Raw genomic sequence first — 12778 nt, forward strand, 5'->3', positions numbered from 1 at the left:
CCAATTTCCGTGTCCCCGTGTCCCCAATCCATGTCCCATCCCCGTGTTCCCCAATCTGTAGCACCACAACGTCCCCCGACCCCCATGTCCCCATGTCCCATCCCCGTGTCCCCACATCTCCCCATCCCCACGTCCCCCAATTTCCGTGTCCCCATGTCCCATCCCCATGTCCCCACATGTCCCCATCCCCATGTCCCCCAATCCCTGTGTCCCCAAATCCCTGTATCCCATCCCCATGTCCCTGTGTCCCATCTCAACCCCACGTCCCCCAATTTCCATGTCCCCATGTCCCCAATCCCTGTGTCCCCACGATGTCCCCAAATCCCTGTCCCCCCACATCTCCCCATCCCCACGTCCCCTCCCCGTGTCCCCAATCCATGTCCCATCCCCATGTCCCCCAATCTGTGTCCCCACAATGTCCCCTGATCCGTGTCCCCACATCTCCTCATCCCCGTGTCCCCCAATTTCCATGTCCCCGTGTCCCCAATCCCCATGTCCCCAATCTCTGTGTCCCCCCCATCCCTGTCCCCTCCCCGTGTCCCCATGTCCCATCCCCGTGTCCCCACATCTCCCATCTCCACGTCCCCCAAATTCCACGTTCCCAAACCCCGTGTCCCCCCATCTGTCCCCATGATGTCCCCCAATCCCCGTGTCCCCATGTCCCATCCCCGTGTCCCCAAATCCCCGTGTCCCCACATCTCCCCACCTCCACGTCCCCCAAATTCCATGTCCCCATGTCCCCAATCCCCGTGTCCCCCAATCTGTCCTATGATGTCCCCCAATCCCCGTGTCCCCGTGTCCCCAATGTCCTCAAACCTGTGTCCCCACATCTCCCCATCCCCACATCCCATCCCTGTGTCCCCCAATCTGTGTCCCCACAATGTCCCCAAATCCCCGTGTCCCCGTGTCCCAACCCTGTGTCCCCAAATCCCCGTGTCCCATCCCTGTGTCCCTGTGCCCCCACATCTCATCCCCACGTCCCCCAGTTTCCCTGTCCCCATGTCCCCAATCCCTGTGTCCCCACGGTGTCCCAAAATCCCCATGTCCTATACCCGTGTCCCCGTGTCCCCCTGTCCCCACATCTCCCCATCCCCACATCTCCCAATTTCCATGTCCCCATGTCCCCAATCTGTGTCCCATGTCCCCGACCCCCCAATCTGTGTCCCCACAATGTCCCCAATCCCGTGTCCCCGTGTCCCATCCCCGTGTCCCCAAATCCCCGTGTCCCACCCCCGTGTCCCCACATGCTCCCATCCCCATGTCCCCCAAATTCCGTGTCCCCATGTCCCCAATCCGTGTCTCATCCCTGTGTCCCCCAATCCGTGTCCCCACAATGTCCCCAAATCCCCGTGTCCCACCCCCGTGTCCCCACATCTCCCCATCCCCACGTCCCCCAAAATTCCGTGTCCCCATGTCCCCAATCCCCGTGTCCCCCAATCTGTCCCCACGACGTCCCCAAATCCCCGTGTCCCCAAATCCCTGTGTCCCCACATCCCCCAAATTCCGTGTCCCCATGTCCCCCATCCCTGTGTCCCCACGATCTCCCCCAATCCCCACCTCCCATCCCGATGTCCCCACGTCCCCCCCCTACGTCCCCAACCCCCGTGTCCCCCCCCCCCCAAATCCCCCCGTGTCCCCCATCCCCATGTCCCCAACCCCCACGTCCCCGTGTCCCCTCCGGTGTCCCCCCCCCCAGTCCCCATGTCCCCCCCCCCCCCCCCAAAGCTGAGGGAGGCGCAGGCGTCTCCTGGGGGGGGGGTATTTATTGGGGGGTTTATGGCTTCTGGGGCCCCCCCGGCCCCACACGCAGACACACACATGGGGACATGGGACGGGGGGGGGGGGCCGGGGGGGGGGACACACAAACTGGGGTTTTGGGGGGTCCCCATACATACACATTTGGGGGGGGGCTCCTGGACCCCTGGGTGTGATCTGGGGGGGCCCCCCCCATACATAAACATTTGGGGGGGGGCGCTCCTGGACAGCTGGGTCCAAACTGGGGGGGCCCCCCCCCATAGACACACACAAGGGGGGGGCATGGGGGGGGTGCCTGGACACTTGGGTCCCCTTTGGGGGCCCCCCCCCCCACATAGAAACACATGACACAAAGAGGGGGGGGGGTCCCCAAGGGCCCCCCCACATACAAACACATTTTTTTTTGGGGGGGGGGGAGCGATGGCTGGACGCCGGGGTCCTTCACGTGGCTGCGGGGGGGGGTGGGGGGTGGCCCCCCCTCCCCCCGACCCGGACGCTGGGGTTCACAGTGGGGGGGGGGGGACCGGGCCCCCCCCTTGTTGTGCAGGTCGGGGGCCCGGGGGGGGGGGCCCGGGGGGTCCCTATGGCTTCGGTGTCGGGGCCCCCCCGGCCGGGTCGGCGCCTCCGGCCCCACCGCCTGTGGGAGAGAGGGGTCAGCGCCCTCCCAGTATGGCCCAGTGGCCTCCCAGTATGGCCCAATGCCCCACCAGTATGGTAAAGTGCCTCCCCAGTATGGCCCAGTATCCACCAGTATGGAAAAGTGCCTCCCCAGTATGGCCCAGTGCCCCTCCAGTATGGAAAAGTGCCTCCCCAGCATGGCCCAGTATCCACAGGTATGGAAAAGTGCCTCCCCAGTATGGCCCAGTATCCACCAGTATGGTAAAGTGCCTCCCCAGTGTGGCCCAGTATCCACAGGTATGGAAAAGTGCCTCCCCAGTATGGCCCAGTATCCACCAGTATGGAAAAGTACTTCCCCAGTATGGCCCAGTGCCCCTCCAGTATGGAAAAGTGCCTCCCCAGTATGGCCCAGTGCCCCTCCAGTATGGAAAAGTGCCTCCCCAGCATGGCCCAGTATCCACAGGTATGGAAAAGTGCCTCCCCAGTATAGCCCAGTATCCACAGGTATGGAAAAGTGCCTCCCCAGTATGGCCCAGTGCCCTCCAGTATGGTAAAATGCCTCCCCAGTATGGCCCAGTATCCACCAGTATGGTAAAGTGCCTCCCCAGTATGGCCCAGTATCCACCAGTATGGAAAAGTGCCTCCCCAGTATGGCCCAGTTTCCACAGGTATGGAAAAGTGCTTCCCCAGTATGGCCCAGTATCCACCAGTATGGAAAAGTGCCTCCCTAGTATGGCCCAGTGCCCCCCCCCAGTATGGAAAAGTGCCTCCCCAGTATGGCCCAGTATCCACCAGTATGGTAAAGGGCCTCCCCAGTATCCACAAGTATGGTAAAGTAGCCTCCCAGTATGGTAAAGTGCCTCCCCAGTATGACCCAGTACCCACCCAGTATGGCCCAGTGCCCTCCAGTATGGTAAGGTGCCTCCCCAGTATGGCCCAGTATCCAGCACTATGGTAAATTGGCCTCCCAGTATGGTAAAGTGCCTCCCCAGTATGACCCAGTGCCACCCCAGTATGGTAAAGTGCCCCCCTGGTATGGCCCAGTGCCCACCAGTATGGCCCAGTGCCCACCAGTATGGCTCAGTGTCCCCCAGTATGGTAAAGTGCCTCCCCAGTAGGGCCCAGTGCCCCTCCAGTATGGAAAAGTGCCTCCCCAGTATGGCCCAGTATCCATAAGTATGGTAAAGTGGCCTCCCAGTATGACCCAGTGCCCCCCCAGTATGGCCCAGTGCTGTCCAGTATGGCCCAGTACACCCCCCAGTATGGCCCAGGCCTGTCCTGTCCCTCCCCAGTATCCCCAATGGCGCCCAGATACCTCCTAGTGCCCTCCCAGTATAGCCCAGTGCTCCCCAGTATGGCCCAGTCCCTCCCTTGCCCCCCCAGTAGCCCCCAGTTCCCTGCCAGTCCCTCCCAGTTCCCCCAGTGCAGTTTCCAGTGCCCCCCATGCAGCTCCCAGTACCTCCCAGTCCACCCAGTGCAGCCCCCAGTGCCTCCCAGTGCCACCCCCCACAACTCCCCCTGCCTCCCAGGGCCCCCAGTGCAGCTCCCAGTACCTCCCAGTATCCCCACACCAGCTCCCAGTGCCTCCCAGTCCCACCCAGTGCTCCCAGTGCAGCTCCCAGTGCTTCCCAGTGTGTTCCCAGTCCCTCCCAGGGCCCCCCCCCCAGCTCCCAGTACCTCCCATTCCCTCCCAGTGCCCCCAAAGCAGCTCCCAGTACCTCCAGTATCCCCACACGCAACTCCCAGTGCCTCCCAGTACCCCCAATGCAGCTCCCAGTGCTTCCCAGTATGTTCCCAGTCCCTCCCAGTGCCCCCAATGCAGCTCCCAGTGCCTACCAGTCCCTCCCAATGCCCCCCCCACATCTCCCAGTCCCTCCCAGTGCAGCTCCCATTGCCTCCCAGTGGCCCCCAGTGCCTCCCACAGCTCCCAGTCCCTCCCAGTGCAGCTCCCAGTGCCCCCAGTGCCATTCCCAGTGCCTCCCAGTGCCCCCCAGTGCCTCCCGCACAGCTCCCAGTCCCTCCCAGTGCCGCTCCCAGTGCCTCCCAGTGCCCCCAATGCCGTTCCCAGTGCCTCCCAGTGCTCCCCAGTGCCTCCCACACAGCTCCCAGTCCCTCCCAGTGCAGCTCCCAGTGCTCCCATGCCGTTCCCAGTGCCTCCCACACAGCTCCCAGTCCTTCCCAGTGCCACTCCCAGTGCCCCAATGCCGTTCCCAGTGTCTCCTAGTGCTCCCCAGTGCCTCCCACACAGCTCCCAGTCCCTCCCAGTGCAGCTCCCAGTACCTCCCAGTGCAGCTCCCAGTGCTTCCCAGTGCCCCCATGCCATTCCCAGTGCCTCCCACACAGCTCCCAGTCCTTCCCAGTGCAGCTCCCAGTGCCTCCCAGTGCCCTCATGCCGTTCCCAGTGTCTCCTAGTGCTCCCCAGTGCCTCCCACACAGCTCCCAGTCCCTCCCAGTGCAGCTCCCAGTCCCTCCCAGTGCAGCTCCCAGTGCCTCCCAGTGCAGCTCCCAGTGCTTCCCAGTGCCCCCATGCCATTCCCAGTGCCTCCCACACAGCTCCCAGTCCTTCCCAGTGCAACTCCCAGTGCCCCCATGCCGTTCCCAGTGCCTCCCACACAGCTCCCAGTCCCTCCCAGTGCAGCTCCCAGTGCCCCCATGCCATTCCCAGTGTCTCCTAGTGCTCCCCAGTGCCTCCCACACAGCTCCCAGTCCCTCCCAGTGCCGCTCCCAGTGCCCCCATGCCATTCCCAGTGTCTCCTAGTGGTCCCCAGTGCCTCCTGCACAGCTCCCAGTCCCTCCCAGTGCAGCTCCCAGTGCCTCCCAGTGCCCCCAATGCCATTCCCAGTGCCTCCCACACAGCTCCCACTTCCCCCCAGTCCCTCCCAGTGCAGCTCCCACTGCCCCCATGCCATTCCCAGCGCCTCCCACACAGCTCCCAGTCCCTCCCAGTGCCCCCAGTGCCAGGCTCACTGGGCTCAGTCGGGGCCGACGGGCTCCACCACGACGCTGGGTTTGTCCCGCGCCGACCCCTTGGCCGCCAGCCCCAGCGCCTTCTCCTGCGCACGGGGACGCTCGCACGGGGACCCTCGCACGGGGACCCTCGCACGAGGATGCTCGCACGGACACTCGCACGGACACCCTTGCACGAGGACGCTCGCACGAGGACGCTCGCACGGGGAAGCTCACACGGACACTTGCATGGGGACCCTCGCACGAGGACCCTCACACAGACACTCGCACGGGGACCCTCGCACGAGGACCCTCGCACAGGGATGCTTGCACGAACACTTGCACAGGGCCTTACATGGGGACACTCGCACAAGGACCCTCACATGGGGACACTCGCACAGGGACGCTTGCATGGAGCCTTGCACGGGGCCTCACATGGGGACACTTGCACAAGGACCCTTGCACAGGGACACTTGCACAGACACTCACACGGACACTCGCACGGGACCTCACATGGGGACACTTGCACGGGCACCCTCACACGGGGACACTCACACAGGGACCCTTGCACGGGGACACTTGCACGGACACTTGCACAGACACTCGCATGGGGACCCTCACACGGGGCCTTGCACGGGGACACTCACACGGGGACCCTCGCACAGGGACACTCGCAGGGACACTTGCACGGGGCCTCACATGGGGACACTTGCACGAGGACCCTCGCACAGAGACCCTTACACAGGGATGCTCATGGGGACGCTTGCACGGGGACAGTCACATGGGGACACTTGCACGAGGACCCTCGCACAGGGACACTCGCACAGGGACACTCACGTGGACACTCACACAGGGCCTCACATGGAGACACTCGCATGAGCACCCTCACACGGGGACCCTCGCACAGACGCTCGCATGGACACTCACACGAGGACGCTCACGTGGGCGCCTTGCACAGGGATGTTCGCACGGGGATGCTTACATGGGGACGCTCGCACAAGGCCTCGCACGGGGATCCTTGCACAGGGACACTCGCGTGGGGACCCTCGCACAAGGACATTTACGTGGGGACCCTCGCACGGGGCACGCTCGCACGGGGCCAGTTGCACGGGGACCCTCGCACGGGGACCCTCGCACAGACGCTCGCATGGACACTCACACGAGGACGCTCACGTGGGCGCCTTGCACAGGGATGTTCGCACGGGGATGCTTACATGGGGACACTCGCACAAGGCCTCGCACGGGGATCCTTGCACAGGGACACTCGCGTGGGGACCCTCGCACAAGGACATTTACGTGGGGACCCTCGCACGGGGCACGCTCGCACGGGGCCAGTTGCACGGGGACCCTCGCACGGGGACCCTCGCACAGACGCTCGCATGGACACTCACACGAGGACGCTCACGTGGGCGCCTTGCACAGGGATGCTCGCACGGGGACGCTTACATGGGGACACTCGCACAAGGCCTCGCACGGGGATCCTTGCACAGGGACACTCGCGTGGGGACCCTCGCACAAGGACATTTACGTGGGGACCCTCGCACGGGGCACGCTCGCACGGGGCCAGTTGCACGGGGACCCTCGCACGGGGACCCTCGCACAGACGCTCGCATGGACACTCACACGAGGACGCTCACGTGGGCGCCTTGCACAGGGATGCTCGCACGGGGACGCTTACATGGGGACCCTCGCACAAGGCCTCGCATGGGGATCCTTGCACAGGGACACTCGCGTGGGGACCCTCGCACAAGGACATTTACGTGGGGACCCTCGCACGGGGCACGCTCGCACGGGGCCAGTTGCACGGGGACCCTCGCACGGGGACCCTCGCACAGACGCTCGCATGGACACTCACACGAGGACGCTCACGTGGGCGCCTTGCACAGGGATGCTCGCACGGGGACGCTTACATGGGGACACTCGCACAAGGCCTCGCACGGGGATCCTTGCACAGGGACACTCGCGTGGGGACCCTCGCACAAGGACGTTTACACGGGGACCCTCGCACGGGGCATGACTGCAGAAGGACCCTCGCACGAGTGCGTGGGAGCCCCACGGGTACAGGGGGGCTGCGGGTGCCTCGTGGATCCCAGGGGTCCTGTGGGTGCTGGGGGGGGTCCCGTGGGTGTCGGGGGGGGTCCCATGGGTGCTGGGGGGGGTCCCATGGGTTCACTATGGGTGCTGGGGGGGTCCTGTGAGTTCACTGTGGGTGCTGGGGGGGTCCCACGGGGTCACCAGGGGTGCTGGGGGGTCCCATGGGTGCTGGGGGGGGTCCCCGTGGGTGCTGAGGGTGACCCACAGGTGCTGGGGGGGTCCTGTGGATTCACCATGGGTGCTGGGGGGTCCCATGGGTGCTGGGGAGGTCCTGGGGGGTCCCATGGGGTCACCATGGGTGCTGGGGTGTCCTGGGGGTGCTGGGAGATCCCATGGGTGCTGGGGGGGGGTCCTGTGGGTTCACCATGGGTGCTGAGGGGTCTTGGGGGGGGTCCCACAGGGCCACCATGGGTGCTGGGGGGTCCCACGGGTGCTGGGGAGTGCCTGTGGGTGCTGAGGGTGACCCATGGGTGCTGGGGGGGGGGGGTGTCCTGTGGGTTGCCTAGGGGTGCTGGGGGGGTCCCTATGGGTGCTGGGGGGGTCCCCATGGGTGCAGGTGGTACCAGTGCTTGGTGGGGGTACCCTGTGGGTGTTGGGGGGTCCCACGGGTGCTGGGGGGTGCCCGTGGGTTCCCTGTGGGTGCTGTGGGGGTCCTGTGGGTTCCCTATGGGTGCTGGGGGGTCCCACGGGTGCTGGGGGTCCCATGGGTGCTGGGGGGGTCCTGTGGGTGCAGGTGGTTACCTGTGGGTGCTGGGGGGTGCCCGTGGGTTCCCTATGGGTGCTGGGGGGTCCCACAGGTCCTGGGGGGTCCCTATGGGTGCTGAGGGTGACCCATGGGTGCTGGGGGGGTCCTGTGGGTGCTGGGGGTACCCATGGGTTCCCTATGGGTGCTGTGGGTTCCCTACGGGTGCTGGGGGGGTCCTGTGGGTGCCGGGGGTGCCTGTGGGTTCCCTATGGGTGCTGGGGGGACCCTATGGGTGCTGGGGTTCCCACGGGTGCTGGGGGAGTCCTGTGGATTCACCATGGGTGCTGGGGGAGTCCTGTGGGTGCTGAGGGTGACTGATGGGTGCTGGGGGGGTCCTGTGGGTTCCCTATGGGTGCTGGGGGGTCCCATGGGTGCTGGGAGGGGTCCTGTGGATTCACCATGGGTGCTGGGGAGTCCTGTGGGTGCTGAGGGTGCCCCATGGGTGCTGGGGGGGTCCTGTGGGTGCTGAGGGTGACCCATGGGTACTGGGGGGGTCCCGTGGGTGCTGGGGGGGTCCCGTGGGTGCCGAGGGGTCCCTATGGGTGCTGGGGGGGGAGGAATCCCACGGCTTCACCGCAGTTACCGCAGCACCCCACGGGTGCCGAGGATGCCCTGTGGGTGCTGGGGTTGCCCCACGCGTGCTGTGGGGGGGGGGGGGGGGGATCCTATGGGTGCCAGCGGGTGCCGGGGGGGTCTTTGGGTGGGTGGGGGGTCTCACCTCGACGAGGGTGTGCCAGTGCTCGATGGGTTTGCGGGGGTTGGCCAACATCTGCGCCCAGTGCTCCCGGCCCGGCCCCTCGGCGTCGCTGCCCACCCGGCACAGCCCGATCACCTCGTTGTGTCCGATACTGGGTGGGGGGGGACACGCACAAAAAGTCACGGGTGGGGGGGTCACGACGGGTGACACCCCCCCCCCGGCAGCACCCACCGTCACCCCACTTCGCACCCACCGAGGGCACCCAGGCGACGTTGGCACACCCCAAATGCCCCCCCCTCAAAAAAAAAAAAAGGGAGACCCAGGTGTCCGGGTGTCCCACCGGTTGTGGATGGCGATGGTGAGGCTGGCGTGGGGCACGCGCTTGTGCAACGCCCCTTGCACGAGGGCTCTTCCACCCACCCCCCACGGCTACAGGTTAATCCCCCCCCTCCGATCACGGACCCCTTCAGCCCCACAGTGGGTGGACCCCGGCTCACCAGTCGTAGACAACGATGGTGGGGCACGCGCTCGTGCAACGCCCCTTGCACGAGGGCTCTTCCACCCACCCCCCACGGCTACAGGTTAATCCCCCCCCTCCGATCACGGACCCCTTCAGCCCCACAGTGGGTGGACCCCGGCTCACCAGTCGTAGACAACGATGGTGGGGCACGCGCTCGTGCAACGCCCCTCGCACGAGGGCTCCTCCACCCACCCCCCACGGCTACAGGTTAATCCCCCCCCCTCCGATCACGGACCCCTTCAGCCCCACAGCAGGCGGCCCCCCCCCGCCCCGGCTCACCAGTCGTAGTCGACGACGGCGATGGTGAGGCTGACGTGGTGCACGCTCTCGTGCGGCACGTCGAACACGAGGGCCTCATTGTAGCTGGGGTTCAGCGTGTTCTTCTTGATCGACGTCTTGCGCTTCTTCAGCCGCCGGCCCTCCGCCATCAGCGAGGCCTTCACGTAGGGGTCTGGGGAAGGGGGGGGGGACGACAGACACATGCACAGCCCCATAGAGCCCCACGGCAGCCCCACAGCTGAGCCGTGGGAACCCACGGCCACCCCACGGTGACCCGTGGCGCCCCACAGAGCCCCACGGCCACCCCACGGCACCCCACAGCCATCCCACAGGGACCCACGGCATCCCACAGAGCCCCACGGCCACCCCACAGCTGTCCCACAGTGCCCCACAGCCGTCCCACAGTGACCCACGGCACCCCACAGAGCCCCACGGCCACCCCACAGCCGTCCCACAGTGACCCACAGCACCCCACAGTGCCCCACAGCCGTCCCACAGTGACCCACAGCACCCCACAGAGCCCCACGGCCACCCCACAGCTGTCCCACAGTGACACACAGCACCCCACAGAGCCCCACGGCCACCCCACGGCACCCCACAGAGCCCCACAGCCGTCCCACAGTGACCCACAGCACCCCACAGAGCCCCACGGCCACCCCACAGCTGTCCCACAGTGACCCACGGCACCCCACAGAGCCCCACGGCCACCCCACAGCTGTCCCACAGTGCCCCACAGCCGTCCCACAGTGACCCACAGCACCCCACAGAGCCCCACGGCCACCCCACAGCCGTCCCACAGTGACCCACGGCACCCCACAGAGCCCCACAGCCGTCCCACAGTGACCCACAGCACCCCACAGAGCCCCACGGCCACCCCACGGCACCCCACAGAGCCCCACAGCCGTCCCACAGTGACCCACAGCACCCCACAGAGCCCCACGGCCACCCCACAGCTGTCCCACAGTGACACACAGCACCCCACAGAGCCCCACGGCCACCCCATGGCACCCCACAGAGCCCCACAGCCATCCCACAGTGACCCACAGCACCCCACAGAGCCCCACGGCCACCCCATGGCACCCCACAGAGCCCCACAGCCATCCCACAGTGACCCACAGCACCCCACAGAGCCCCACGGCCACCCCACGGCACCCCACAGCCGTCCCACAGTGACCCACAGCACCCCACAGCCATCCCACAGTGGCCCACAGCCCCCCACAGTGCCCCATGGCCACTCCACGGTGACCCACAGCACCCCACAGAGCCCCACACCCACCTCATGACCACCCCACAGAGCCCCACAGCCACCCCACGGCACCCTACAGAGCCCCACAGCCACCCCACAGTGACCCACAGCACCCCACGGTGACCCACAGCCACCCCATGGCCACCCCACGGGGACCCACAGCACCCCACAGAGCCCCACACCCACCTCATGACCACCCCACAGAGCCCCACAGCCACCCCACGGCACCCTACAGAGCCCCACAGCCACCCCACAGTGACCCACAGCACCCCACGGTGACCCACGGCACCCCACGGTGACCCACAGCCACCCCATGGCCACCCCACGGGGACCCACAGCCACCCCACAGAGCCCCACGGCCACCCCACGGTGACCCACAGCACCCCATGGGGACCCACAGCCACCCCACAGTGACCCACGGCACCCCACAGTGACCCACAGCCACCCCATGGCCACCCCACGGGGACCCACAGCCACCCCACAGAGCCCCGCGGCCACCCCACGGTGACCCACAGCACCCCACAGTGACCCACAGCCACCCCACGGCCACCCCACGGTGACCCACAGCACCCCACGGTGACCCACGGCCACCCCACAGTGACCCACGGCACCCCACGGTGACCCACAGCCACCCCATGGCCACCCCACGGGGACCCACGGCACCCCACAGAGCCCCACGCTGTCCCCACGTCCCCCCGTGTCCCCCCCACAGAGCCCACTAACACCCCACGGGGCCCCACGGCACCCCCAGACCCCCGGCACTGCCCCACGTGTCCCCGTGTCCCCCCGTGTCCCCACGTGTCCCCGTGTCCCCCCGTGTCCCCTGTGACCCCCATGTCCCCACATCCACCCGTGTCCCCCCGTCCCCCGTGACCCCCCATGTCCCCCCATGACCCCGTCACTGCCCCCCGTGTCCCCATGACCCCTGTGACCCCGATGACCCCCCTTGACCCCTGTCCCCACCCCATGTCCCCCCATGACCCCTGTGACCCCCATGACCCCCTTGACCCCCCATGACCTGTGACCTCCCGTGACCCCTCTGTCCCTGCCCCCATGTCCCCGTGACCCCTGTGACCCCCCACGACCCCTGTGACCCCCATGACCCCTCTGTCCCTGCCCCCCATGCCCCCCCCACATCCCTCTGCCCCCCATATCCCCCCACGTCCCCACATCCCGTGACCCCATGACCCCCGTGACCCCATGACCCCCTGACCCTCCCATGACCCCCGTGACCCCACGACCCCTGTGACCCCCCACGACCCCCGTGACCCCCATAACCCCTCTGTCCCCACCTCCCCCACGTCCCTCTGCCCCCCATATCCCCCCATGTCCCCCGTCCCCCATGACCCCTGTGACCCCATGACCCCATGACTCCATGACCCCGTGACCCCTGACCCTCCCATGACCCCTGTGACCCCACGACCCCCGTGACCCCCATAACCCCTCTGCCCCCACCTCCCCCACATCCCTCTGCCCCCCACATCCCCCCATGTCCCCACATCCCCCCATGACCCCTGTGACCCCATGACCCCGTGACCCTCCCATGACCCCATGACCCCCTGACCCTCCCATGACCCCGTGACCCCTGACCCTCCCATGACCCCCGTGACCCCCCACGACCCCCGTGACCCCCATAACCCCTCTGTCCCCACCTCCCCCACGTCCCTCTGCCCCCCATATCCCCCCACGTCCCCACATCCCCCCATGACCCCATGACCCCCATGACCCCTGTGACCCCATGACCCTCCCATGACCCCCCTGACCCCTGTGACCCCATGACCCCATGACCCCACGACCCTCCCGTGACCCCCCACGACCCCCGTGACCCCCATAACCCCTCTGTCCCCACCTCCCCCACGTCCCTCTGCCCCCCATATC

General features: G+C 66.8%; 1 protein-coding gene across 1 annotated transcript in view; it reads right to left on the bottom strand.

Moving 5' to 3' along the window:
- Positions 1-1979: 1979 nt before the first annotated feature.
- The window catches only part of SYT3 (synaptotagmin 3), a 32970-nt gene continuing 22171 nt past the window's right edge, over positions 1980-12778 (bottom strand). Inside the window, 4 exon segments of the mRNA XM_069777772.1 lie at positions 1980-2392; positions 5341-5426; positions 8877-9006; positions 9655-9826. Of these exon segments, the coding sequence (XP_069633873.1) occupies positions 5346-5426; positions 8877-9006; positions 9655-9826 (383 nt within the window). The 3' untranslated portion in view covers positions 1980-2392; positions 5341-5345.

The sequence above is a fragment of the Haliaeetus albicilla genome, unplaced genomic scaffold, assembly GCF_947461875.1.
Source record: "Haliaeetus albicilla unplaced genomic scaffold, bHalAlb1.1 scaffold_175, whole genome shotgun sequence".
Lineage (NCBI taxonomy): Eukaryota > Metazoa > Chordata > Aves > Accipitriformes > Accipitridae > Haliaeetus > Haliaeetus albicilla.